At 36.8% G+C, this 23,520-nt stretch overlaps 1 protein-coding gene across 2 annotated transcripts in view; it reads left to right on the top strand.

Annotated features, from left to right (window-relative positions):
• Positions 1 to 23,520, top strand: part of LOC127022966 (protein HIRA) — a 38,205-nt gene that overhangs the window by 8,454 nt on the left and 6,231 nt on the right. For both annotated transcript variants that reach the window (XM_050906848.1, XM_050906849.1), the window contains exons 2-21: positions 636 to 698; positions 1,445 to 1,555; positions 2,368 to 2,458; positions 2,975 to 3,069; positions 3,925 to 4,020; positions 5,341 to 5,501; positions 6,411 to 6,578; positions 7,112 to 7,225; positions 8,928 to 8,998; positions 12,043 to 12,148; positions 12,736 to 12,963; positions 13,788 to 13,873; positions 14,333 to 14,527; positions 15,936 to 16,106; positions 17,637 to 17,841; positions 18,610 to 18,714; positions 19,516 to 19,664; positions 20,802 to 20,963; positions 21,721 to 21,779; positions 22,799 to 22,904. In XM_050906848.1, the coding sequence (XP_050762805.1) occupies positions 636 to 698; positions 1,445 to 1,555; positions 2,368 to 2,458; positions 2,975 to 3,069; positions 3,925 to 4,020; positions 5,341 to 5,501; positions 6,411 to 6,578; positions 7,112 to 7,225; positions 8,928 to 8,998; positions 12,043 to 12,148; positions 12,736 to 12,963; positions 13,788 to 13,873; positions 14,333 to 14,527; positions 15,936 to 16,106; positions 17,637 to 17,841; positions 18,610 to 18,714; positions 19,516 to 19,664; positions 20,802 to 20,963; positions 21,721 to 21,779; positions 22,799 to 22,904 (2,542 nt within the window). The remainder of the gene's footprint in view (positions 1 to 635; positions 699 to 1,444; positions 1,556 to 2,367; positions 2,459 to 2,974; positions 3,070 to 3,924; positions 4,021 to 5,340; positions 5,502 to 6,410; positions 6,579 to 7,111; positions 7,226 to 8,927; positions 8,999 to 12,042; positions 12,149 to 12,735; positions 12,964 to 13,787; positions 13,874 to 14,332; positions 14,528 to 15,935; positions 16,107 to 17,636; positions 17,842 to 18,609; positions 18,715 to 19,515; positions 19,665 to 20,801; positions 20,964 to 21,720; positions 21,780 to 22,798; positions 22,905 to 23,520) is intronic.

The raw sequence follows: 23,520 nt of genomic DNA, 5'->3' as shown, positions 1-23,520 counted from the left end.
TTACATTTTTGTCAAATTAATAGTTTTCTTCTGAAAGATGTAGCATATGGAGAACTGAAGGATTTAAGAGTAATATTAGAGTTGGTTAGTCTTCCTCTGTCTATATGCAAGCTAAAAATAAAAGCTAGTCTTTCGGTAGAAGAGTTTCACAAACAGCAGAATTTAAATTTGAGACAGATAATTGTGTAACCAACAGATGCAGTCTGAGATTGGGGAGGATTTAAAAAAAAACCTGACCAAAACCAGAAACCAAAACAAAACTTGCTTCAGGTCATCAGCTAATGAACTGTAGAAACCTGGAAGAAATTCCTTACTCAAATACAGTTTTGCCTCACTGGCGCTTGCTTTGTGCTATTATTTTGCTTTGAGGCATTTGGCCTGTCCTGCTGGATTAAGTGTCCGTGGTTATCACTGGTTTGTTATGGCATGATAACTTCCATATACGCTTTTAATAGGCTGTCATTTCTGTCATCAAGTTGCTTTCAACTCATGTAGTCAGCTGTAATTCTTACAACTATAGCTTTTAGAAGAAGGAAGTTATTTGCCAACCAGAAGAGTTATGGTTCTTTTGGCATTACTGCATTCTCTTGACTGTAAAACAATTCAGTATGTTGCTGTTTGTTCTCTAATTCCAGGAAAGCCAATATTTTCAGTGGACATTCACCCAGATGGGACCAAGTTTGCAACAGGAGGACAAGGTATGTCTGCATACTGATAGAAGGCAGAATTTTGTGCTATAATAATAATCTTGTGCCTTCACAACACGTTAATCAGTTTGACCCTTTTAAAAACACATCACTTATATCTCTAAGAAACAGATAATTATGTAAGGCATTAAAATGTTTTGAAAAGTGCTGTTGTTACTGCAGAAGGCAGGATTACATTTTCTGATGTACTTATCCTCTTGGACGTCATTGAGATAGTAGCTGCAATAATTGAGTTGTGGCCATACTGGCCAAATTTCTTTTTTATTTGAAGAACTGAATGTGAAGTTGAGCTTTTTGACCTGCTAAATAGTAGAGCTATTGGGACAAAAAAATCCAATTATATAAATAGAATAGCTCAAGAAATATATGCAAAAATATTATTTGGATCACAGTAGTGAATAATTTTATGTTGGCTACAATAATTGCAATTTAGGATTTGAATATATCTTTTCTCTTTTAAAATACAATTTTATTATAAGTAGTTCATCCCTATAGTTGATATCAGTTACGTACAGTATGATTTTTGAACAAGGCTGTGTAACTTTATTTTTAATAGCTTCAAGAAAAATAAAACATTTCTGACTCGGTGTAATTATATCAGAATGGCATCTCTATTCAAATGTTTCCAGTTTACACTGCAGTAATGCCTAAATTTTAGCATCTGTTCTGGAACTGAGATTAAGTTGAAAAGCTTTTTTACATGTATTTAAAAGGGGGGGCTTTTTGCTCTCTTACAGGTCAGGATTCTGGGAAAGTTGTGATCTGGAACATGGCTCCTGTCCTGAAAGAGGAAGATGAAAAGAATGAAAATATTCCCAAGATGCTTTGTCAGATGGACAATCACTTAGGTAACAAAGTTTTTTGTGGGTTTTTTTTTTTTTTTTACTTTTTTTTAACTGACTGGTGGTAATTTACCAAAGCTTAAGCATTACATGTTTGTAATTACAAAAATCATGCCCTGTCCAGTGGTGAAGAATCAATAAAATACAGCAGAGTGGTCTCATGCTTTGGCTATATGCTTTTTTAGATATTCAGCAGAAAATGTTGTTAAAGTGGGGGGAAATGTACAGAGAAATACAGATACCTTTGGAAATCTCCTCCCTATGAGCTTTTTCCGGCTGTGGCTACAAAGTAATTGATAATGTACATTCTGAGAGACTGGGGAGCTCTGAAGGAAAGGACAAGAGAAGAAATAAGTATAAAGGAAATATCATATGAAGTATATGGGTTATAGTTCTAAATTTTTCTGGATTTCTTGCACATTACATTTGAAAGAAGTATGGTTACCTGAACAAGCTGTCCCTTCTTTTCTTCAAGATATATCTTTCTTTCTTTGCCCTCTTAATCCCGCCTCATTGACCACCAGCAGTTTCCTTCGTTAGATGACTCTTAATCTTTCTTCTTTTGAGCTACTTTTGGTGAAGCTTTTTTAAATAAGGAATAGTTTGGGTTTTTTAAAGTAAGAAGTTTCTCAACTGCTACTGAAAGATAAGTACCAATTCATTTATCTAAAGCAGACAGAGTAACTGCTTTGAGTGTAAAAAGCACACTTAAATCCTAAACGTCTCCTGTCAAGTTTTGCTTATTATAAACTCTGTCCCCACTCCAGAACCACTTATTCTCATATTTCATCTTACAAACTTTCTTTTCTACATTTCAGCTTGTGTGAACTGTGTGCGGTGGTCAAACAATGGAGTTTACTTGGCTTCAGGGGGAGATGACAAGTTGATTATGGTGTGGAAACGAGCTGCGTAAGCATGTTTCTTCCTTCTCGATTTTGTATTTCATTTCAAGTAGATTACTCTGTCACATCTCTTAGTGTTTCTTCCCTGTGCTGGCCTTTTGTAAGCTCACTGCTTCGCCTGGTGTGTAAGGAGCTGAAACCTGTGACACCGCATCGATGGTATTGGAGATTTGGTCTCTTCTGTCTCTTGGGATGAAGTGTGTGTCTACCTGGGCAGTGTATCTCTCCTTGAGCAGCTGAGGCATTTTCTTCTGTCCTTAAAGAAAGCTTCCTGATGAGATTTGAAGAATTATCTTAAATGTTATCATTTTTTTGCTATCCGTAGAAATGGTACATTTTATTGAAGCTAGTTTTTTAATAACTGGAATTACTTTCTCTAAAAAAATACATTTTTTTGCTTCAGTTTTCATTGCAGGAATAACTGACTATAAAATAGAAGTGTACTGTGCATCTGATTTTCTTTAGAAAGAAAGTTTGAAGAACTTGAGGTGGTTCTGTTGATTACTGTTTCTGTTTTAATTAGGTACATTGGACCTAGCACTGTGTTTGGTTCTAGTAGCAAACTTACTAATGTTGAGCAGTGGAGGTGTGTATCAATTCTCAGAAGCCATTCAGGGGGTAAGTTAAAACGTGTTGAATGAACATAATTTGCATGTATTTGGAAAAAAAATTGTTTTTCAGTGTCATATTTTCCTGCTCAAAATGTATATATTTGGTGGCAAGTCAGTAATTACTTTTAAGAGCAACAATGAAAACCTAAAAGAAAATGTCATTTTTAATCAAATGCTGATTTTCGTACAAGTGACTTCTGGCAACATAGTAGAAAACTTCTGGCAACTATGTAGTAGAAAAATTAGCAACTAAGAAACTTATCTTTTGCTACTTGCTAGCTTAAAAACGAATCTGAATAAAGGAAGCTAAACTGTATTTTTATTTGAATAGATGTTCACACTTGCAGTGAATAATCTCCTGGTTGGCAAAAGAGAAAGTTTTTGCAAACCAAAGAATATTAATGTTTATTTAGAAAAAATAACTAAAGAGCATTGCAAAAGATGAATAAACTAGATGATTTCAAATGCATTTTGCACCTGCTGACATGAGCTATGGTTAAAATCAAGATTGAAATCACTTTGATTACTCCACATGTGTTGGAATAAAGCGAGTGCATTGCAATAGCTGCTGTTGCTTTTTCATTCAAAACAAGACAAAGGCATTAGTACTTGCTATAATCACTAAACATTGCTTTCTCTGCCTTGGATTTTTTTTGTTTGTTCCCCATTGAACGTTTTAAGTTGGAGAGCCTCACTCCCAATGACACAATGTTGCTGTGTTCTTTCTTACCTTCCACTCTAGTGAGATGATAGTCATTTCTCGGTGACAGAAAAAATGTTGCCACACAAGTTCTTTTTAAGAAGATTTTTGGATTCTCTGATTACCATCAACGTCTTAAATGGAAACTTTTTTTTTAAACAGATGTCATGGATGTAGCGTGGTCTCCGCATGATGCCTGGCTGGCATCCTGTAGTGTGGATAACACTGTTGTCATCTGGAATGCTGTCAAGTTTCCAGGTGAGAATTCTTACATTTCAGATGTGCAAGTATGTAAAGCTTGTGACAAACTCTTCCCTCCATGGGTATATTTCACTGACTGTGAAAATCTTATGTGAGAATGGGTTGTCTGTCTTTTGAGATGACACACTTGCAATCTGGTGAGTCAGTCCTCCTTCCAAGTTTGGATGGCAATGAGCAGTGGATTCTACTCCACTGTAGACAACAGCTACATTCAGATTGTGCTGCTGATTTTACATGAAGGTCATTATTACATGTATTTTCTTTTTCACCTTCTCTGCACAATCGCAAATAGATAGAATTTCAGCTTGATATTACATTTATATATGCATATTTTTTTTTCCCTGTTGCCTTTGTACCTACAGGACTTTCCATTCATTTGCCTTTGGGGGGGCAGTATCTTATTTACCCCATTTTAAATGCTGCTGCTTAATAAGCAGTGTGACTTTACATGATGAAGGGGAGGAAGGAAGGACTAGGGGAGCCTCACAGTAGCAGAAGCTCTCAAGCCTTAGATTTGATGGCCATTTTCCTTCTTCCATTGCTGCAGTGCTGGCAATTCACACAGTCCTGAGGCCTCTGTTTCTCAGGGACCACACTGCCAGGCGCAGCCAGTGCACTGGACAGCTTTAGCTGACCTGCAGAGGTCTGTGGCAGTTAGGGAGCATGTGCCTTTATTTGGCTGCTTCTCACCATGTAACTTGATGCAGGCTAAAACACCCATTGTGTGGTGCCTAGTCACTGCCATTTATTTTAGGGTTGCTTCCAATTCTGATATCAGAGTTTTTAGACTTTCAAGCTACCTGTGTAGCCTGTGCAGTACTCTCAGCCTCTTCTCTCACAATCTGATAAGCAAGAGATTGACTGAAAGTAGGTTACCAGGTCTGCCAGGCTTGCGTGTCTGTTCAGTCACAACTTTGACTTAGTTCACGTTTGGTGCACATAGCTGCATTTGTTGTGATAATCTTTGGGTGCGGAGGAAAGGGTGAATGTTTAACTGAAGTTCCAGTTAAACTGCTGCTCTCCATAGCTTGAAAGTGCTATTCTGAAATGCCTGGGCTCTGCTGGTCTTCCTGCTCTGATCTATTTCTTATAAATAGTTTTGCACCCCTTATTCTGGCCAGAGTTCTCTTTACCACTTTTTTATATCGTTCTTAGCTTAAGTACAGGTTTCCAGTTTGGTTGATATGTTGTTGTTTGTACATTAAAGGAAGTTATATTTAATGTGCTGTTTCAAAAAGGTCTTGTAAATCTCCTCAACAGTCTGTCCTAAGGGAGATATCAGTAACTGCTCTCTATTCTCAATTTTTGCATGCACAGAAATTCTTGCCACTTTGAAGGGGCACTCTGGCTTGGTGAAAGGGCTGACCTGGGATCCTGTTGGAAAATATATTGCCTCTCAGGCTGATGATCGAAGTTTGAAGGTGTGGCGGACCATGGACTGGCAGTTGGAAACCAGCATCACAAAACCCTTTGATGAGGTACTTCAGAGTGTGTGACTATTCAAAGTGAATTCCTATAGAATGAACAAAAATTGTAAGAATAACTCTGATTCTGCACAAACGTTAGTTAATTTAACAGTGCTGAAACTATCAGATGGCAGGTTCAAAAGGGGGGAAAAAAAGAGCTACTTTCTCACACAACGTGATTAAATTGAGACTCTCATTGCCATTGGATGTTGTGTATGCCAAAGGGTTATGTAAGCAGTTAAGTAAATTCCTGGAAATAGAGAGGTTATTCCAAGGAAGTATTGGCACACTAATTACATTGTTCTTACATTCTTCCCTATGCATCTTCTGTTGGCCACTATCAGAAACAAGATAAGTACTTAGGAGGGATCTTTGGTCTGGCATCATAGGGCTGTTATGTGATGACTTTGATCAAGAGATCAAATTTCTGGGAACAGAAGCTGGTGCTTAGTGAGTGGAGTGTTTTGCAGTGATCTTATGGTATTGTGACTAGTGCAATTACTCTTTGTAATAGATTGTAAATGCCTAAATTCATGTGTGAGCTGGTGTTGCAAGCTGAAGTCTCATTATTAGCAGTTGGTATGCTGCAGCCCTGTCACTAACTAGGGCTGCGATGAATACTGAGTGTACAGTATCCAAAAAGACTTACATTTTGTTGCCTTTAAAAAAGTTCTCTGGGTTCCTTTTTCCCCCTTTGGTAGGGCTTCATAAGTTACACTAGATCACCTGTATGAACATGGCTGAAGTGCTGAGAATTCTATGTAATGTCATTGTCCTGGTTTCAGCAGTCATTCTTTTATATTCACAAACAACTTACTTTGTAATCATATTCCCTAAATCTAAAATTTAAATAGTTTGTATTAAAAATCCTTTGTTTGCCAAACACTTTTAAAGCTCTAGTATGTTGGGTTTTTTTGTCAGTGTGGAGGGACAACTCATGTGTTGCGTCTTAGCTGGTCACCTGATGGTCACTATCTTGTTTCTGCTCATGCCATGAACAATTCTGGACCTACTGCTCAGATCATTGAGAGAGATGGATGGAAAACCAACATGGATTTTGTAGGGCATCGGAAGGCAGTTACAGTAGTGGTGAGTGAGTGATAGTAATTTATCCCTGAAGTAAAACTTCTAATATATGCTTTTTGATAATTTTATGTATAATGGGACAAGAGGTGAAGATAGTTGTCAAGATTAGTAAAGCAAACGTGTGGTGGTGATTAAAAAACGTCGACTTTACATGTTGGAAGCAATCAGCTTGCTCTTGTGATAAGAGAACTGGACGTAGATGAACAAGATAAGGAGGAGGAGTACAGGAGCACGTTAGGAATGCCAAACGCTAGCTTTGTTAGCTGTTCAGTGGCTTGATTAAAGTGACTTAGGTTTCTAGTGGGTTCCTGATCGCTAGTAAAATTAATATTATTTGCGATTCCTGTTAAGGCATTCAGAAAGCCCCTTAAGAAAGCATATGCGGCTTCTGTCAGTGCTATTATAGAGTCTGGTTAGGGACTTTGTTTCTATGAAATGTTTCTTTTTCACTCTTAAGTGGAAAACTTGCTTTTAAAGCAGATCTCCTACTAAAATGTGATTACTGTAATAAAATTTGGGGCATCTCATTTGTTCAGAAATTCAATCCAAAAATCTTCAAGAAGAAACAAAAGAATGGGAGCTCCACCAAGTCAAGTTGTCCCTACTGCTGTTGTGCTGTTGGGAGTAAGGATCGATCTCTTTCTGTCTGGGTAAGTGGGTTTTTTGCCACCTTTGAACTAATGTGGTCATTTGGATAATGTGGCGGTTTAGCACAAAGGTCATGTGTACAGCATTAGGTCTTAGATTTAGATTCATGTTTAGTTTTTTTCTCTCTGTTACAGGATTAGCTGGGGGGAAGAAAGTAGATTGGTATTAGGTAATTTCTCTAAAGCCAAGAGCAGCTAGAAGCCAGTGGCAGAGTATGTTGGAACTGTTAAGGGAAATAATGTGTTAACACAGTTAATAAACATAATTCAGCCCGATTTTCTTCCTATGTCTTTTACTCGTTCTCCATGTGAGTCTGTTACGAAAAAGACTACCGTTTCTCTATGTTTAGCCCACCTATCCATTAATCGCTCTTAGAGTCTACCTTTGTTAATCTTGCTTTTATGAGTACAAGGAGAATATAGCAGGCACAGGATAGCTGTTTCTGAGCATATATACGGCTCATCTTTCTGCTTTGTTCTGTTTTCAATCCCTGGCTTTTGTCTTTGCTGTGGAAAGGAATGTGAAAGTGAATGAGCTTTTTAAGTATACTTTCAAGTTTCAATAGCTAGTTTGGGTTTTACTTTAAAATCTACACTAAAATTGTTATTCTGGCTAAGAGAAGAGTAGCTATTCTCACATTTATAAACGCAAGATGGGTGGTTTGGCAACTCCAAAGGACAGGGAATAAATTTAACTGATTTGTAAAGCTTTGTGATGAGAACATGTGCCAGAACAAACCAATTGCTAACTGCAATCTACTATTTATAGATTCCAGTGTGATATTTATCCATCAATCGCTAAATGCATAACACTAAATCTGTTTCTGGCAATGCTACCAGTGCATACCCATATCAAAGTATCACTCTCAGTATATTTTACTTTCTATTTATACTATGATTTCATTTAGGGTGCCTGTTGAAGTTATACTAGGTATTACAGAGATGCAAAGTTATAGGCAGTCTTCGCCCTGAAGAGCTTAATGGATATGTATACAACACAGACCTATGGAAACATAAAAGAAATAACTACTGAAGATAACTACTACACTACATCTGTGAACCTATGAGCATGAAACAACCTAGACCACATTGACTTCTCCTGCTTCATTTCAGTTGTACTGTATACTATAGATATTAGGTCCATTGGTTTAACATTAAAGAGCTTAGAATGTCTGATTTAGAATAGGTTACTGGGAATTTTCATATTCAGTTCTTTATTACTAAGCTGATTTATAAGTGTAGAGGAATCCTCTTTAAGAATAATTGTGAGTCAAATTCCCTTTGCTCTTGACAGGCTTCACTTAGACAAGTAGTCTGAGTGAGGACATGGAAACCTAATCTGTTTTCTGTCTTCCTCTTGTGCTGGCAGTTTGCAACATCCTTATCTCAGTAAAGCTTAGAATAGAAGCTGTCTTTAGCATCTGCGGAATTACTTTTTGAGTAGTAGAGTGTTCTATGACTGTGATGTAAAGGCAAAGTTGGTTAAGAAATTCAGTCTGTGTTTCAGAAAGGAGGGGAGGGTTGAATGTCAGCTATTCTTCAAAGCTTTTCTGTGCCAGTAGTGGAATGGGTAACTAGGTGCTTCAGATATACCACCAGATCTTGTTTGGTGAATATTGTTAGACTCTGGGAGAGTGTTAATGTGGTAATATCTGTGGTAGGGTAGAACTTCTAAATTTCTGAGTGTTGTTTCTTCTGTTTTAAGCTCACGTGTCTGAAACGACCTTTAGTTGTCATACATGAGCTGTTTGACAAGTCTATCATGGACATCTCCTGGTAAGTTGATTTCTGCTGTTTGTTACAAAAGCCAAAGTGTTGCTATCAACTTTAGGTATACACATTAACTGGAAATTCCTTAAAACAGTATGGATTGTAGCTGTTGGAACACAAGTAATTGGTTCCTGAAGGTTTTGGTTCTGCTGCAGCATCTTTGGTAGTAACATTAGCAACTAGCCTGTGGTCACTTGAGATTGTGTAACATTAAAACTGAATAAAAACTGATGTATTTAGAACATGATGCAGTAAAATACCTGTGGAATGAGTTCCTACTTGTTATGATTCTCTGAAATTTTTTTCATAGAATATGTATTTTATAACATGACGTGGTGGACTTGGTGAGTTTTATGTGCATTACATCTATGAAAAGTTATTGCACTGCACAGTTAGGACAAATTCAGGTGAACCTTCTAGGCCAAACTTTCCTTCATGCCTAAGGACACAACATACCAAAAGAGAGAGTCCTTTCATTTTTTTTTAAAAATGTTTTATACATACACTCATGCATTTATACACACACACGCACTACTCACTCATCATTTGAATTGGCTGAAGGATTTTCATGTATAAAAAAAGTAAATGCAATAGCTTTTGGTTTTAGTAAAAATGTAGCATACAGTGTTGTTGCAGCGCCATGTGAAGGGTGTAAATTGCTCTTTGTTGAAGAGTCGCAGAGGCTGATCGTGTAGCAAGTCTCAGAGGAGGGATAATGAAACTTCTACACCCAGCCACACCCCATCCACCAACCACAGGACATAGCAGAAGGGCAAGTGCTGAGCTTTCCCAAGAGACCACAGGACATCTTTAGTGATTTGGGTTGGGTTGGACAACCCACTTTCCCAGCAGTCTGCTGTCCCAAATCTTGTTTTCCTCTTTCTGCGGTTAGTGGTACTCTCTCCTCTCCTGCTTTCTTCCTAAGGCCTGGTCATAAAAATGCAGAAGTTAATAGTTCTTTATTCACTGCAAGACTTGAATAATAAGGGAGAAATAACCATGAGAGCACTCAGTAAATGATATTAAAAAAATACTCTGCACCTATGCATCAGGTAATTTACAGAGTTAAGGATTCTGTACAAGAAAAAACTAATATTTTTTTTCATGATAGGCACACAGCTGATTACGTAGGTTGTCTTAATTCTAGCACTTCCGAACTCTTGAAATTCTGCCTTAATAGCTATAACAATCTGGGTGGTTTTATGCTGTAAATTTTAAGGCTTACAATTATATAACTTCCTGTTTTCTGTGTGCTATGTGGATTTTGCCATGAAGCTCAGTGAAGCACGATAGAAAGTTTTCAAAACCAAAACGTTTTTCTTTCATTAATAGATAAAGGCTAGAAAGCCAGTAAGTGGAATATTTCATGAGAAGTGCTGGTATTGTTGTAGTACAATAGCTTTGAATAGTTTTGTTTTCCTGTAGTGTTTTTTGTTTCTCCATCTGCAATTTGCACATTTTTTATGGCATGAAGTCATTGGAAGTAATAACTGGTTAACATTTTGCAATTTCTGAGGAAATGGTTTTGTGGAATATTTGAGAGACAAAGGATCATCAGGAAGCTTGTTATTTTATATCCTGTTTACAAATTGAAATGTATGGCTAAAATGTCAATAATATGGAATGTTCCCAGAAACATGCTCCATTCTGAAAACAGCCTGAGTAAATTCAGAGAAATCTGATACTATTATATATTGTTATAGCTGTCTCATTTCTATTTCAGAGTTTTAGACTTGGATCCATCATCATAATATCTGAACATGATTATGTTTTCATGGAACAATTGCTTGGATCCAGAGGTCAATAGGAGCTCAGCAATTCTGTCTGCTAAGCAAGAAGAAAACTCTCAACAAGATTTTATAATTTTCTAACTTGGAGTAGTGTTGGTTAACCTAGTTACATGGTGCTGAGGCTAACTGCTCTGGATGTGATGTTATCAGGGCACCAGCCACCACGAAAAAAGACATTTTCAAACACCTATAGCCATGATGCATGTAATACATTTTTAAGCCTTGCTGGACTAATTCGGATAGGACTTCAGAGTTCTGCCTGCTTCCCTTTCCTCTTCTGTTCTCTGTAACAAGTCATCTGTAAACCACTATGTCGCTGTCTCTGTGAGCTCTATAATTGGAAGTTACTGGGTTAGCAGTCAAAACTCATCAAATATTATTTTTTTCAAATGTGCAATAATAGGTTATATATGGAAGGTTATCATTCCATTAAGACTAGAATGTGTAGTTTCTCCTCTTTCTCTCTTCGATCAAGAAAACCTTTTGAGACCTCCAGAAGAGGGTTACAATATATCCCCACATACAAGAACACATGCAGTTTGCTTAAAAACCCAAATAATGAACAATAACAAAATCAAACATATGTTCTTGCCTAGTACAGAGATTTTTGGACTGCTCAGATGCACGGCTTGCTTTCTTTTTATTGCTCTCGCTTCAGATGATGATAGAGAAGAGGCATTTACCCAACCTATAGAGCTTCTCTCTTAAGAGTCTCATCCCTTCTCCTTCCTATCTTGTTTATTTGGACTGTAAGCTCTTTATAGGAATGGACTATCTGTTACTTGTTTCCCATGCATGATGAAGCTTCATTTTCCATGGGCCCCAAACAGCAGTTTGTAGGGCCTTAAAAGAAGTGTATCAATTGCTTATGTGCTGAAGGCCCCTTTCTTCACCCAGTTCCATTAGAACACAAATTTTGTACATCTTTTGAAGCAAATACATTTATAATTTTCTCTCATTGTTCATTGTGAACACTATTCTGTTTTACCCATACAGAAAGGTTTTCATGGTGCTGATCATGCCATGGGTAGGTGTATTTTTCTAATGCCACCTTCCTGTGTGCAGTCTCCGAAGGTATATCGGCACACAGACTCCTGCTGTCCATCCCCCTGTCTCCTTGCTGTCCCACTTCTTTGGTTTCATCGGTAGTTGCTATGATAATAAATCTTATGCTAAGATTTTTATTGAGCAATTTATTGTGTTGCCCCTTTGCATCAATGAAAGAGACTGAAAACAAAGATGGACCTTTATTTCCTTCAGGACCCTTAATGGACTCGGTATCCTGGTGTGTTCCATGGATGGATCAGTGGCGTTTTTGGACTTTTCTCAGGATGAACTTGGAGATCCACTCAGCGAGGAGGAAAAGGTACAGTAAGCACTCAGAGAATCTGTGATCATATTTAAGGGATATATCGATTCAATTAAAATATTGGACTATTTATAGAAGTATGTAGTGACTGATTTCCATATTACAGAAAAATATGTTCTTGTCTACTTTACAAATCATTAAAGAGTAGTCAAGAAATGAATTTGTGATACTAGTTTCTATTCTGGAAAGAAAGTCTATTTGGAAAACATCCACTTGCTTACACATCATTATACATTTCAAGTAATTATTTGGCCAAGGAAACAAGGAGTGGGTGCTTCAAAACATTTTAACATTACTCTTTGACTTGCATATATGCAAGTCTTTTTAAACTGATTGCTGTTGGCTGTTTTTTCCTCTCACTGCTATTAGCAACTGAAGCTTTGAATTCCAATTATTTTATATATTGATTTACTGTTAGCTGAAAATACAAAGAAAGGAAAAAATATGTAGTGTATAAATGATACAGAGGACATTTGCATTTTATGGATTCCATTAGATTTGTGTGATTCCATTACATCATAATTGGTGATGTCATGCTAGCAGTTGTGGTCACTCTTTGTGTGATACATTTTTAACGCCCACAGAGCAACATTCATCAGTCCACCTATGGTAAAAGCCTAGCTATAATGACTGAAGCTCAGTTGTCTACCACCATTATTGAGAATCCAGAGATGCTCAAATATCAACAGAGACAGCAACAGCAGCAGGTGGAGCAGAAGAACGTGTCAATTAGGGAAGCATCTGGGACTGCGACAGCGGCTCCCAAAGTGGCAAGCATGGTTAATGGGGAGAGTTTGGAGGACATCAGAAAGGTAGGTGTTCTTGGATAGGCACTTTATAGTGTCAACTACTAGGCCGATAAATATCAAACTGCTTATGATAAAACCAATTTCTGCTTCTTATTTGTGTTGAATGGCACCTTTTAGCCCATGAATGGTCCAGTTGACGTTACTGGGACTTGTTGAAAAGTTAAAATGCTTTTAAGCAGAAGTAAGACTATGTGGGAAAAGGCTTGTGGATATTTCTGTGATGGGTGCTAAATTCTCAGTGTGCAGAAAGGAAACCAAAGGTAGCTAGTAACAGTCAAACTGTAGAACTGTGCTTCAGTTTCTCAATGAAGGAGGTTGAAAGCATTATTTAATTCTCTCCTAAACATAGAACACAACTTTTAATGAAGGATTCAATGCGCACAGATGAGAATGTTTCGGACTTGACTCTCTAATGTGGAGAGCGGATTACATTCTCCACAAATACCTTTTCTACAGATGGATAGATCCAGAATTGGAAATGTATGTGTTTAAAAAGAATGTATGTTATCATACAGCCTGAAAGCAGTAATCAGAATCAGAATTCTATTGTACTTTGTACTATATGAACTTCTACTTAAAAAACACCTACTATTGGTCAAAAAAAAGTTGTGGTATTAAAATACACTTGTATTAATAAAAATGTAGATTGATTCTATTTATGCAATAATAGCATGGTTCAAAGACAATATGGAAAAAAATTTTTGTTGACAGATTTTTAATTGAGGAACATCTTTCATCTATACACCTATTCTTGTCAATTGGAAAAAAAAAGAAAAAAGCATTTCCTATTTATCAGAAATGATGATGAAATATACATTTCTCAACAGAATCTCTTAAAAAAACAAGTTGAAACACGAACAGCAGATGGTCGGAGAAGGATCACGCCTCTCTGCATAGCTCAGTTGGACACTGGGTACGTTTGGAAGTGGTCTTTAAAGTCCTTCCTTACCTTTTTATCTCCCCCCCCCCATGCAAACTCAGAATTCTGACTTATTTTAGTCTTACTGCATCTTAAAGCACTTGCTGGAAGTATCTTGTGTATACTTATGGAATATAGTTTCAACCTATGTTCTCTTAGCTATAAGATCTCACTTCTAATAGATAAGGCTAATTCTCATCATCTACCATTATAGATGAGTGAACAATACTCTAATGTATTGCAGGTTCATATCTACATTAATACTGGCTTTAGTGTCCTTTGTATATGAGAAAGGTCTCTGGAAGGTTAGGTGTTGGTGGTTTACTTAGGTTGTATATGAGTATCCACATGTGGAAAAGGGAAGAATGGAAAAAATAGTTTAAATAAAATTATTTTTCAATTCTTTTTCAAGTGTTTTCGAGAAATATATTTGTTTTTTGTCTTTTTGCTTAGCGATTTTTCTACAGCATTTTTCAATAGCATCCCAATATCTGGATCTCTGTCTGGCTCAATGATGTCTTCTCAAAGTAACCAGCAGCTCATGTCATTAGATTCTAACGCAGCAAATTCCCTTAATACTTCAAAGCCTTCTGTAGAGCCAACAGCAGCGAGTATAAAACCAACAGATGATGCAGCCAATAAAGATGGGTCAGTATTTGCAGTTTTGTTTTTCACTTATATGACTCTGTTTAGTTTTTAATTCTTGTTTACAGTTCTGTAATCAAGCCATTTTTAAAGTGGTTTCCTTACCGTAAAACTTCAAGAATCTAACATTCCTGAAAACATTAAGATTTTATTAGTATTTGGTTACTTTAAATAGTGATAAATCAGTAATGAATAAATTCATATGCACGGTTCTGGAAATGAACTTCAATGCTATGAGGTACGCAGTTGATTGCTAATGCTCTAACAAGTTGACTTGCTTATAGATTACTGGGTTGCTATTAGTAAATAATAGAAGGTTTTCCAGCAGTGGAAGTAATGAAGCCTGTTTTCCGTCAAATTCTGTCCTGTGTCCTGTACATCTCCTCTCTTCAAACATGGTAACACTTCTTCCCTGTATAACCACCCCATCAGAGCACAGTGACATTGATTTATTAGTGCTCATATGCTGATTGGCCAGTGTATCTTTCAAATTAATTATGAAACAACTAAATTTTACTTGCTTTTCCCTCAGTGGTAACACTGACTTGGTTTCTTCTCAGTGTGTTTTTATAGCATTTGTAAGAGCACAGTGTAATTGGAACCTCTACCACTCCATCAAATTTAGTTGAAATTGGCCACAGATTAAAAAATGAGTGGGTAGACTATGAGAAATGATTGACAGATGAAACTATTAAGTCTCCTTTTCTTTGGAAATTGGACTTCTAACAGCTTTTTAGTAAAAACATCAGTTATCTTAGAGCCATTCTTTCTTTCAATTCATTCTCTGAATGAATTCAAAAATCTCTAAAGTAAACAGCTATTCAAATACCAGATCCCTGGAATGCTTTAGTGTGGGGAAAACACATTCCTTTGCCTTAGAGTTATGCTTGGAAAGGCCTAATAATTAGTTTGGATCCTTCAACAACAAAATCAAAACCTGTCTTGAATTATTTCAGCCCAAATCGTTTGATTGATAAACAGTGCAATATAATCTTGTAATGGAAAGTATTTGGTAACCTGAACAAGGGGTAAAACTGGGAACCCCAGTCATCATTTAAAATAGTGATCCTTTCCCTTTGGCTAGGTAAGTTTGAGCTGAAAGTATCATTTCATTCCTGAATTAAAAATACATAGTGAATGAATTAGGGTCTTTTAATCTAGATATATCTGTGTGGCCACATGAAGCTCTTAGCTTTGAGATCTATCATAAATAGCTTTTGAGCAAAGCTTGCAAGATACTGACGCATGAAAGGGGAAAAAGTATATCATAATTCATGTATGTACTTGAGTGAAAGGTTTTCAATATGATTTCTAGCCAGTATAATGAATGCTAGCTAGTTGTTATGAGCAATGCAGGTTACCAATACTAAATTTCTTTCAACCCTTGTTTTCCTGTCTCTCTTACTGACAGTGTAAATGCTACCTCTGCCTCAGCTGCTCCTCCTGCATCGTCTTCCTCTGTGTTGACAACTCCATCCAAGATTGAACCTATGAAAGCGTTTGATTCTAGATTTACAGAACGATCCAAAGCCACCTCAGGGACTGCTGTTGTAACAAACACAAATCAGACTGTTGTGGACAGGTAAGACATAGCCTGAGGCGGGGTGGAGGAAAGACAATAATGTAGAGAGTTAAAACGCTGATTCTCTGTGGTGTGGATGTCATGGTGCTGGCACTCTAGACATTGTCTTGGGTGTCTTCCACAATTGGAAGGAAGGGGACAGCTGCAAATAGGTAAATTCTTTGCTGGCATTATCCCTTTGTGCATTTGTCTCTGGCATTTGGGATCAAGCAGACTCTTCAAAATATGCTGAGTTAAAAGTATTGTTACAAGAGGCTGTGTGTGCGCATGCCTCCATATGTGGCTGCAGGCATTTGTGCTCCTTAGAAGACAAAAATAGCCAGCCTGCATCTCTGTACAAGAGTGAGATTTACTTCAAGATAAATTACCATACATGTGTGCAGACGGCCTATCATCATAATAGCTGCAGTTGTATTTCAGTTTAATGCCTTGAAGGCATGCAGAGAAGACACTTTGATTTTAAGGGGTTTTGGCTCTGGATCCACATGATTTAAAAAAAAAAGTCGTCTTTGGTTTTGTGACGTAGTGTGTTATGGCATAAGTATTCCTGCTTCACCAAAACAAACGATAGAAAAAATAGCAGTCTTGAGAAAGAAGTATGTAGTTCCCCAACTTACTAGCAATAAAATGTGTTTTTACTAAATACCTCAATATTTTTATGTCGAAGGGTTTAACCATGTGGTGCAGAAGAAAGATGTATTAAATTACTCTCATAATTGCTTTTAATGCATCAGTAAAGTATGGATAAAAGTGTATTGTTTGGCATAATTCAGATGCCAAGGAGAAAAGGTTTGGATTATGGAAGATATTTCTAGGAAGCTGAGTGGTTATGGAATAAGTGGCAAAACATTGTTGTGAGTTAATAACCAGCTATTGGAGGGAATGGGAAGAGTATGATTAAATGACCTATTTTAGGGTATAATGGTTAACAAAAGAGTTCACAGGGATTTGTACTTTGTCGACTTTAATTATATTGTATTCCTGAAATGGAAAATGGAGCAGTGAGGTCATTTGTATGGTTTGCAGATATGCATTTTTCTTACAGTAGTCAAAACTGAATAGGACAACTTTTGGGGATAGACAACAGAATGACAAATGAAGTTCTGCATGAGTAAGCGGAAAGTGTAATGTCCATTGGAGGGAAAAAGATGAACTACTCTTGCATCTCACAGAGTGCTGAATTATTTGTATCAACCCAGGGAAAGAAATCTGATTGTAATTGGAACTGAATGCTAAAATAAAGTTGTTATTTACAGCTTTATCCAGTTGCTAACTGCTAATTTGATTAGTTTTTTTAAAGGAAAGAATATGTCTGATCAGCTTACATATATATTGCACAATGTACTTTTGCAGAGGATTTGCAAAGAAGCCTCTTCGGCTTCCTCCTCTTGCCTTTGTGCATTTTGAAATACACTCAAACAAGGCTAAAAATGTATCTTCTTACCTACAAGAATGCAGTGTGTAGGATATGTGGCAGCTTTTGGAATCAGCTTATATAAAATGTGAAATACATTTTTTTTACTTGCTCAGACTGAAGGATCAGAATTTAATTAAAGACAATAAGCCCAAGGATATTCTGGAGAGCAGCAGTGACAGTGAAGAGAAGATTCCAGCTGCTAAACCACTCAGTGCACCCAAACGGAAACTGGAACTTGAGGGAGAAACGGTAGAAAAGAAGAAAAAAGGAAGGCCTCGAAAAGACTCCAGACTTGTACCAGTAACTTTAACTGTTCAGGTGAAATAAATAAGATTCATTGTGGCTTTCAATGTTCGTTTAATAAAGTCAGTCCCATGTTGACTTGTTCCATCAAGTCAGGGAAACACGAGTAGTACCAGTCCCTCAGAATTTTTAGCCATCCCTCTTCCTTGCCTTTAAACTTACTCTTTTTAAAATTTTAAGATTATAAAAAGCAGATGCACATGGTGTGGCAAATGTGTCCATCCTTTATATAAATATGCAGCTACTTAATAAACAGTACCAGCATGCTAAGTAGTGATAGCCTGCCAAATGACTGTATAGAATAAAATGAAACGCCATCAGTTTTTGGTGGTCTTTGATGGAGAGTAGCCCAAGCACAAGAGAGTGACTTGGATATGATGACTTAAATGGTTATGAATTTCTTAGGAACCGTGCAGTAGTAAGTTGCATTAGTGTTTCCATCATTTTAGGGCATATAGATCCCTCTGTTTTCAGTATTCAGAGCTTAGCTTTTCCATGCAATATACCAGAATTTCCTTAATTAGTTGCAGCTGAAAAGGGGGGTATAAAAAAAAAAAAAGACCACATCTAGTTTGTTTTGGTTTTTTAATTCTTAGAAGCTATATTAAAAACCTTGTATTTATACAACTACTTGGAAAAAGATTAATATTTGCAATTGGCATTATTTGGAATTTTAAAAAAAATTTCTCTTTCAAATCAATCTGTATTATAGAATGTCTTTGTTTCTAACTTTTTTTAATGGAAGAATTTAACTACTTTCACAATTTTTTTTTTTTCCCCCAGTCCCCAGCTACACTGGCCTCTGAGAAGGATGCTGCTTGCATCTCTGCACCAGCATTAGCACTTAAACTGCCAACCCCAATCCCACAGAAATCGTTTACTTTGCAAGTAAGTTGACTATAAGGGGAAAAAAGCTTAATACCTAAAAAAAAATCCTGCTTTTTTTTTTAATATTCTTAGATTATCCAGATCCTCTGATAAATTAACATTTGAATATGTTATGTGTATTTGTTCAAGCAAGCAAGATGGCATACTTCAGCTTCTAAGAATATGTCTGTATGAGAAAAGTTAATGGCAAATCAGCTAAAAATAGGACACTTCTGAACTAGCTAAACTTCAAAGAGGAATACCTCTGGTTCATCAGTCCCTCCTCCTGGTTAACCAAACTGTGTCATAAAGATAAGAGTCTCCGATGGGAGTAACTGCTGCATTGTTATTACAGTTGTGTTGGTAGTACACTGCTGAAGAGAAAAAACCAAGTATTTTCTGAGAGCTCTCTGGAGGTGCTCTACATCTGAAGAGACTGGCAAATAGTATTACTTTAGATATTTATGGAATAATTTTTCTGTGTGTTTAGGCTGTGGTAGTCTGGTTCTAATTGGAAGATTGTAGGGAGACTGGGCACATCTAGACTTGATCTGCTGCCCTTAATTAGGAAGCACAGACTAGCACAACCTTTCTTTATTCTTATGCTCCGAATACAAAGAAATTATTTGTGTTCTAGCCAAGACGGATTTTCAGAGGTCTGCTGCTTTTGAAGTACCACGGTATATTTTGAAGCCACTTTAAACAGAGAATGCCATACTTAAATTCATTCTTAAAGACGGCGTTGTTTTGGATCTAATAGTAGTTGCTGCTTTTTTGAGTAGTTTTCCTTTTCCAAAAAGTATCTTATTTTTTGTATTTCAGATAAGTTCAGATCCATCAATGTATCTTGAAGTGGAGAATGAAATGACCATAGTGGGAGGTTCAAAGTTGAGCAGGTTAAAGTGTAATCGAGAAGGAAAGGAATGGGAGACAGTCCTCACCAGTCGAATTCTCACTGCAGCAGGAAGCTGGTAAGAGAGTATGTTTTGGAGGAAGAGGGTCCTGAAGGCCAGAAAACATATTTAGGGATGCAAAAGTACACTTTACGGAAAGTTAATTGCACCTAAACCCACATATTTGCAAATAAGTAGAGGCTTTAAAGGTATTTTTATCTCCTTATTTAGAAAAGTTGATTAGCTGGATCACTTCTATTAGGGATTTGTGTGATTCTTTGTGCTTGCCTCAAGATGTCCTATTTCTCTTCCAGCTAACCTGGTCTCATGCACTGATGCTTTTAAACTCTTATCCTGTGGCGTTTTTTGTAGGGATTCTGACTTATTTCTGTTCACTACTGCTATTTGCTGGTTTTATCACCCCCTGTTGTAATTTTTACACAATCTTTCATAATAAATGATTTGTGGATAAAAATATGTACTGTTCTTAGTCTTAAGACCAGTTTCGCTCCAAGTATTAGCTCTATGCAGTCTTAAAGCATCACGAATTCTCATTAGCCAGTTACAACTAGTTTCCTGTCTATTTACATTTCTCCTTTAAATTTCTTCCTTAAAGTTGGCTAAATCATGGTAAGTGACAGTTGTTCAAGTGCTAACTACTAAAGAATGAAAAATTTGAAACAGGATGTTTTGTGACATAGAAGTATTTTCCTGAGTCTTTTGCTATTTTTTCTCTTTATTTTTCTCAACTTTGCTTAGTTCCAACCTCAGAGTTTAAATTGAAAGTATATTTCTGAATCCTGAGCCATGTCCAGGTCTGAAAAAGCAGCTACAGATTTTAAAGCTAGAAGAAGCTCTGAAGAAGAGCTTGTGTATACCCAAAAGCTTTACTGATATTTCCAACTATGCCCCTTGGTCTAATAAAAGATACTGTCTCTGCCTGCAAACCTTCTCTTGCCCATCTCCTTAGACCATCATAGTTATAATCAAATTAAGGAGGCATGGAATGCACCTCTCTCTCTCTCTGTCTCTAAAAAATCTGTCTAGTTTTTGACCTTTCCTTTTGGTACCCAGGATTTTTTTAAAAGCTGTAATAGTTGCCTTTTGGGGAATTAGTCCAAGTTGTATGATAACTTAAGAAATCAGTCTGGATTTTTGCTGCTCGCATTTGACAAAATGTAAATGTTTCTTTTTGGATTTTTTTTTTCTCCCTAGTGAGATTGTAAGCGTAGCCTGTGAGAAACGAACGTTGTCGGTATTTTCAGCTTGTGGTCGTCGCCTTCTTCCTCCTATAATATTGAATACACCCATTTCCACCCTACATTGCACAGGTTCTTACATCATGGCTCTCACCACTGCTGCTACGCTCTCTGTTTGGTAAGTACCATGTTAGGCTGCAGCAGCTGGCTGGGTGACTTTTATAGGTAACTCTGTTCAATTGTGTCGATGCACTGCTGTTGAAACTTAGGCTTAAACCACATCAGGTCTGAACGTAAGTCTGCTTTTGGATATAATATGAAGAGTTATCCAGGCAGGACTTGAATCCTGTTTCTTCTCTGTTCTAGGACAGTCCATAATATTGAATTTGATTCTAGAAGGAAGATAAAGGATCAGCTAGAAGTTACTAGTTTAAACAGCCTCCCTAGGATAGACTTGTCATGCATATGGAGTGGATTGAGGGGGGGAAAAGGAGAAACATGGATACTTCCAACTTCCATCATACTTAGCCAATAAAGTACATGAGTTTCAGAGTTAGAAGTACTCTAGCCATCTTCAAGACACCAAGATTAAAAACTGCAGTAACTTGTTTACACTTGTTGAATTTAATCTAATGTCTTATGCAAGTCAGAGCTCCTAAAGGAGTTATTTGGATCCTTAGTGTTTGCTTAGCTGTAATGAGGTTTCCTGAGAAAGAGCCATAAGTTGTTCTCTGCTATTGACTTCTGTCTTGCCGTGAGTTTGCCAAAATAATTTTGTTGAAGCAATGAAGAAAACGTCAAAACCAAAAAAACAAAAACAAAAAACCAAACTCCCCCCCCCCAAATATTTTGACATGAATATTGAAGACGTGCATTTGTTAAATGATTTTGGAGCTTTCAGTTGTTTGTAAACTGCAGACTTTTGTCTTTTTCAGGGATGTGCACAAGCAGACAGCCATTGTTAGAGATGAGTCTTTGCAAACAATATTTTCAGGTAATAAAAAGGGTCATTTAGTTACCGGTCTTTGAGCCCACCTGTACTATTTAGTGCCAGTTATGAATATGCTGAAATTTTACGAAATCTGAAAAGCCTAAACAAATAATTTTCCTTCGTTATTGTGTAATAAAGGGAAGTCATTGGCAACGTTGAAACACTGCAGAAATAACTGGACGAGAGTATTAGCGGGTAACGGACTCGTACAAGATTCTGTAGCCTATTATACTCTGGCTTGCTTCTGAATGTGAAAATTCAGTGTTGTGAAGATCACAAAATAAATATGTAATGTAAATCTGCTATTACAGCAATTTGTGTGTACTTTGCATGTTTATTATCTTAACGATGAACAACAACTGATTATCTTCCGATTCGTTATTTCTAAATCTTCAGGTTCTATCATAGCTAATATCTGGCACAAAACAAGTTATCAAAAAAGCAGTGTCTCAGAGCATATTGGCTTTTATTTAGCTTTAATCCATACAGTACTAATCAAAACTACCTAGAGTAGTTGTAGTAGCAGTTTGCAAATGTCTTCATTAGAAGTTACATGCACAAACCCTGGGCCTGGAATATGCCGGGAAATGAGAGACTCCAGCTATCCCACTTACAGTATGTTCTTAGAGAGCACACTTTTCTAAGTATGCTGGGTTTTAGAATTTTAAGTTAATGGGAAAAAGAAAGATAAAGGCTTCTTCGGTTACAGAAGACATAGCAGAATTGCTGAAGATTGCCCCTAGATATGGAAAACGTTTCCAATTAAGTCCATGTTCTGTATAAATTGCAGCATCAAGATTGATACTGTATTTTGCAAAAGAGTGATTTTAATGCTACTGCACAGAGCCTGGTGCTTACCATCATTATCTTGTGTCCTTCCTATCAGTGCTTGAGAATAACATTGACTGAAGCTTTCTCTGTTGGTTGCTATGACTGATAATTAATGGTGGATAGCATTTTTTACCATTATGAACGTTATGTAAGACTCCAAAAGAAATACTTTGGTCTGATTTGACTTGTAGGAAGTGATGCAACTGTCTCTCAGATCTTGCTGACTCAGCATGGTATACCTGTAATGAGCATGTCCGATGGAAAGGCATACTGTTTTAATCCTTCTCTTTCTACATGGTAAGTATATATTATTTCGTGCTTTTACAACTTAGCTGAACTGATGTGTATTCTGATTTACTGTTTTGCTCCATATTTTGAAGGTTAGTCTGAGTAGGATCACATGCCAGGCTTAGTTTTGCTTTGGTTCACTATTGTATGTGTAGACTTTAGTATATTCTTATGATTTGTTATGTTTAAAATAAATTTTTAAAAATGAAAAAGTTAAACTACAGCTCACTTATCACTCTTTCCTACACGGTGCATACTCTTTTATTTACTAACATACACCTATATATATTTTTGCTGATGTAAATCAGTTGAACCTGTCAAGCAGTTGGCAATAATTAAAGATAATCTAGCCTTAAAATTTGTCAAAACAATTTTCAGAGTTTTCTTGGGAGTTTAGATGTGTTAAAATTATTTTGCTCAGTTTCCAGAGAAAATAAGACCTATGCACTCCAATCTTGAACGTGTATGTGCCTGACTTTGTCAGTCCGCATCACTGCTTAATATTGTTTTGGATCTGATGACCAGTCAAGTTTGAAGAGAGCTCTTTGTCTCCAAGATATAAAAGTTTAATGAAGATACTAAGTCAGGTAGGGGAGGAGGGAAGAAATCATTGTACCTCAGAGAA

The sequence above is a fragment of the Gymnogyps californianus genome, chromosome 16 (genome assembly GCF_018139145.2).
Source record: "Gymnogyps californianus isolate 813 chromosome 16, ASM1813914v2, whole genome shotgun sequence".
Lineage (NCBI taxonomy): Eukaryota > Metazoa > Chordata > Aves > Accipitriformes > Cathartidae > Gymnogyps > Gymnogyps californianus.
The sequence above is the reverse complement of the archived record's forward strand: the minus strand, read 5'-3'. Positions and strand labels throughout refer to the sequence as shown.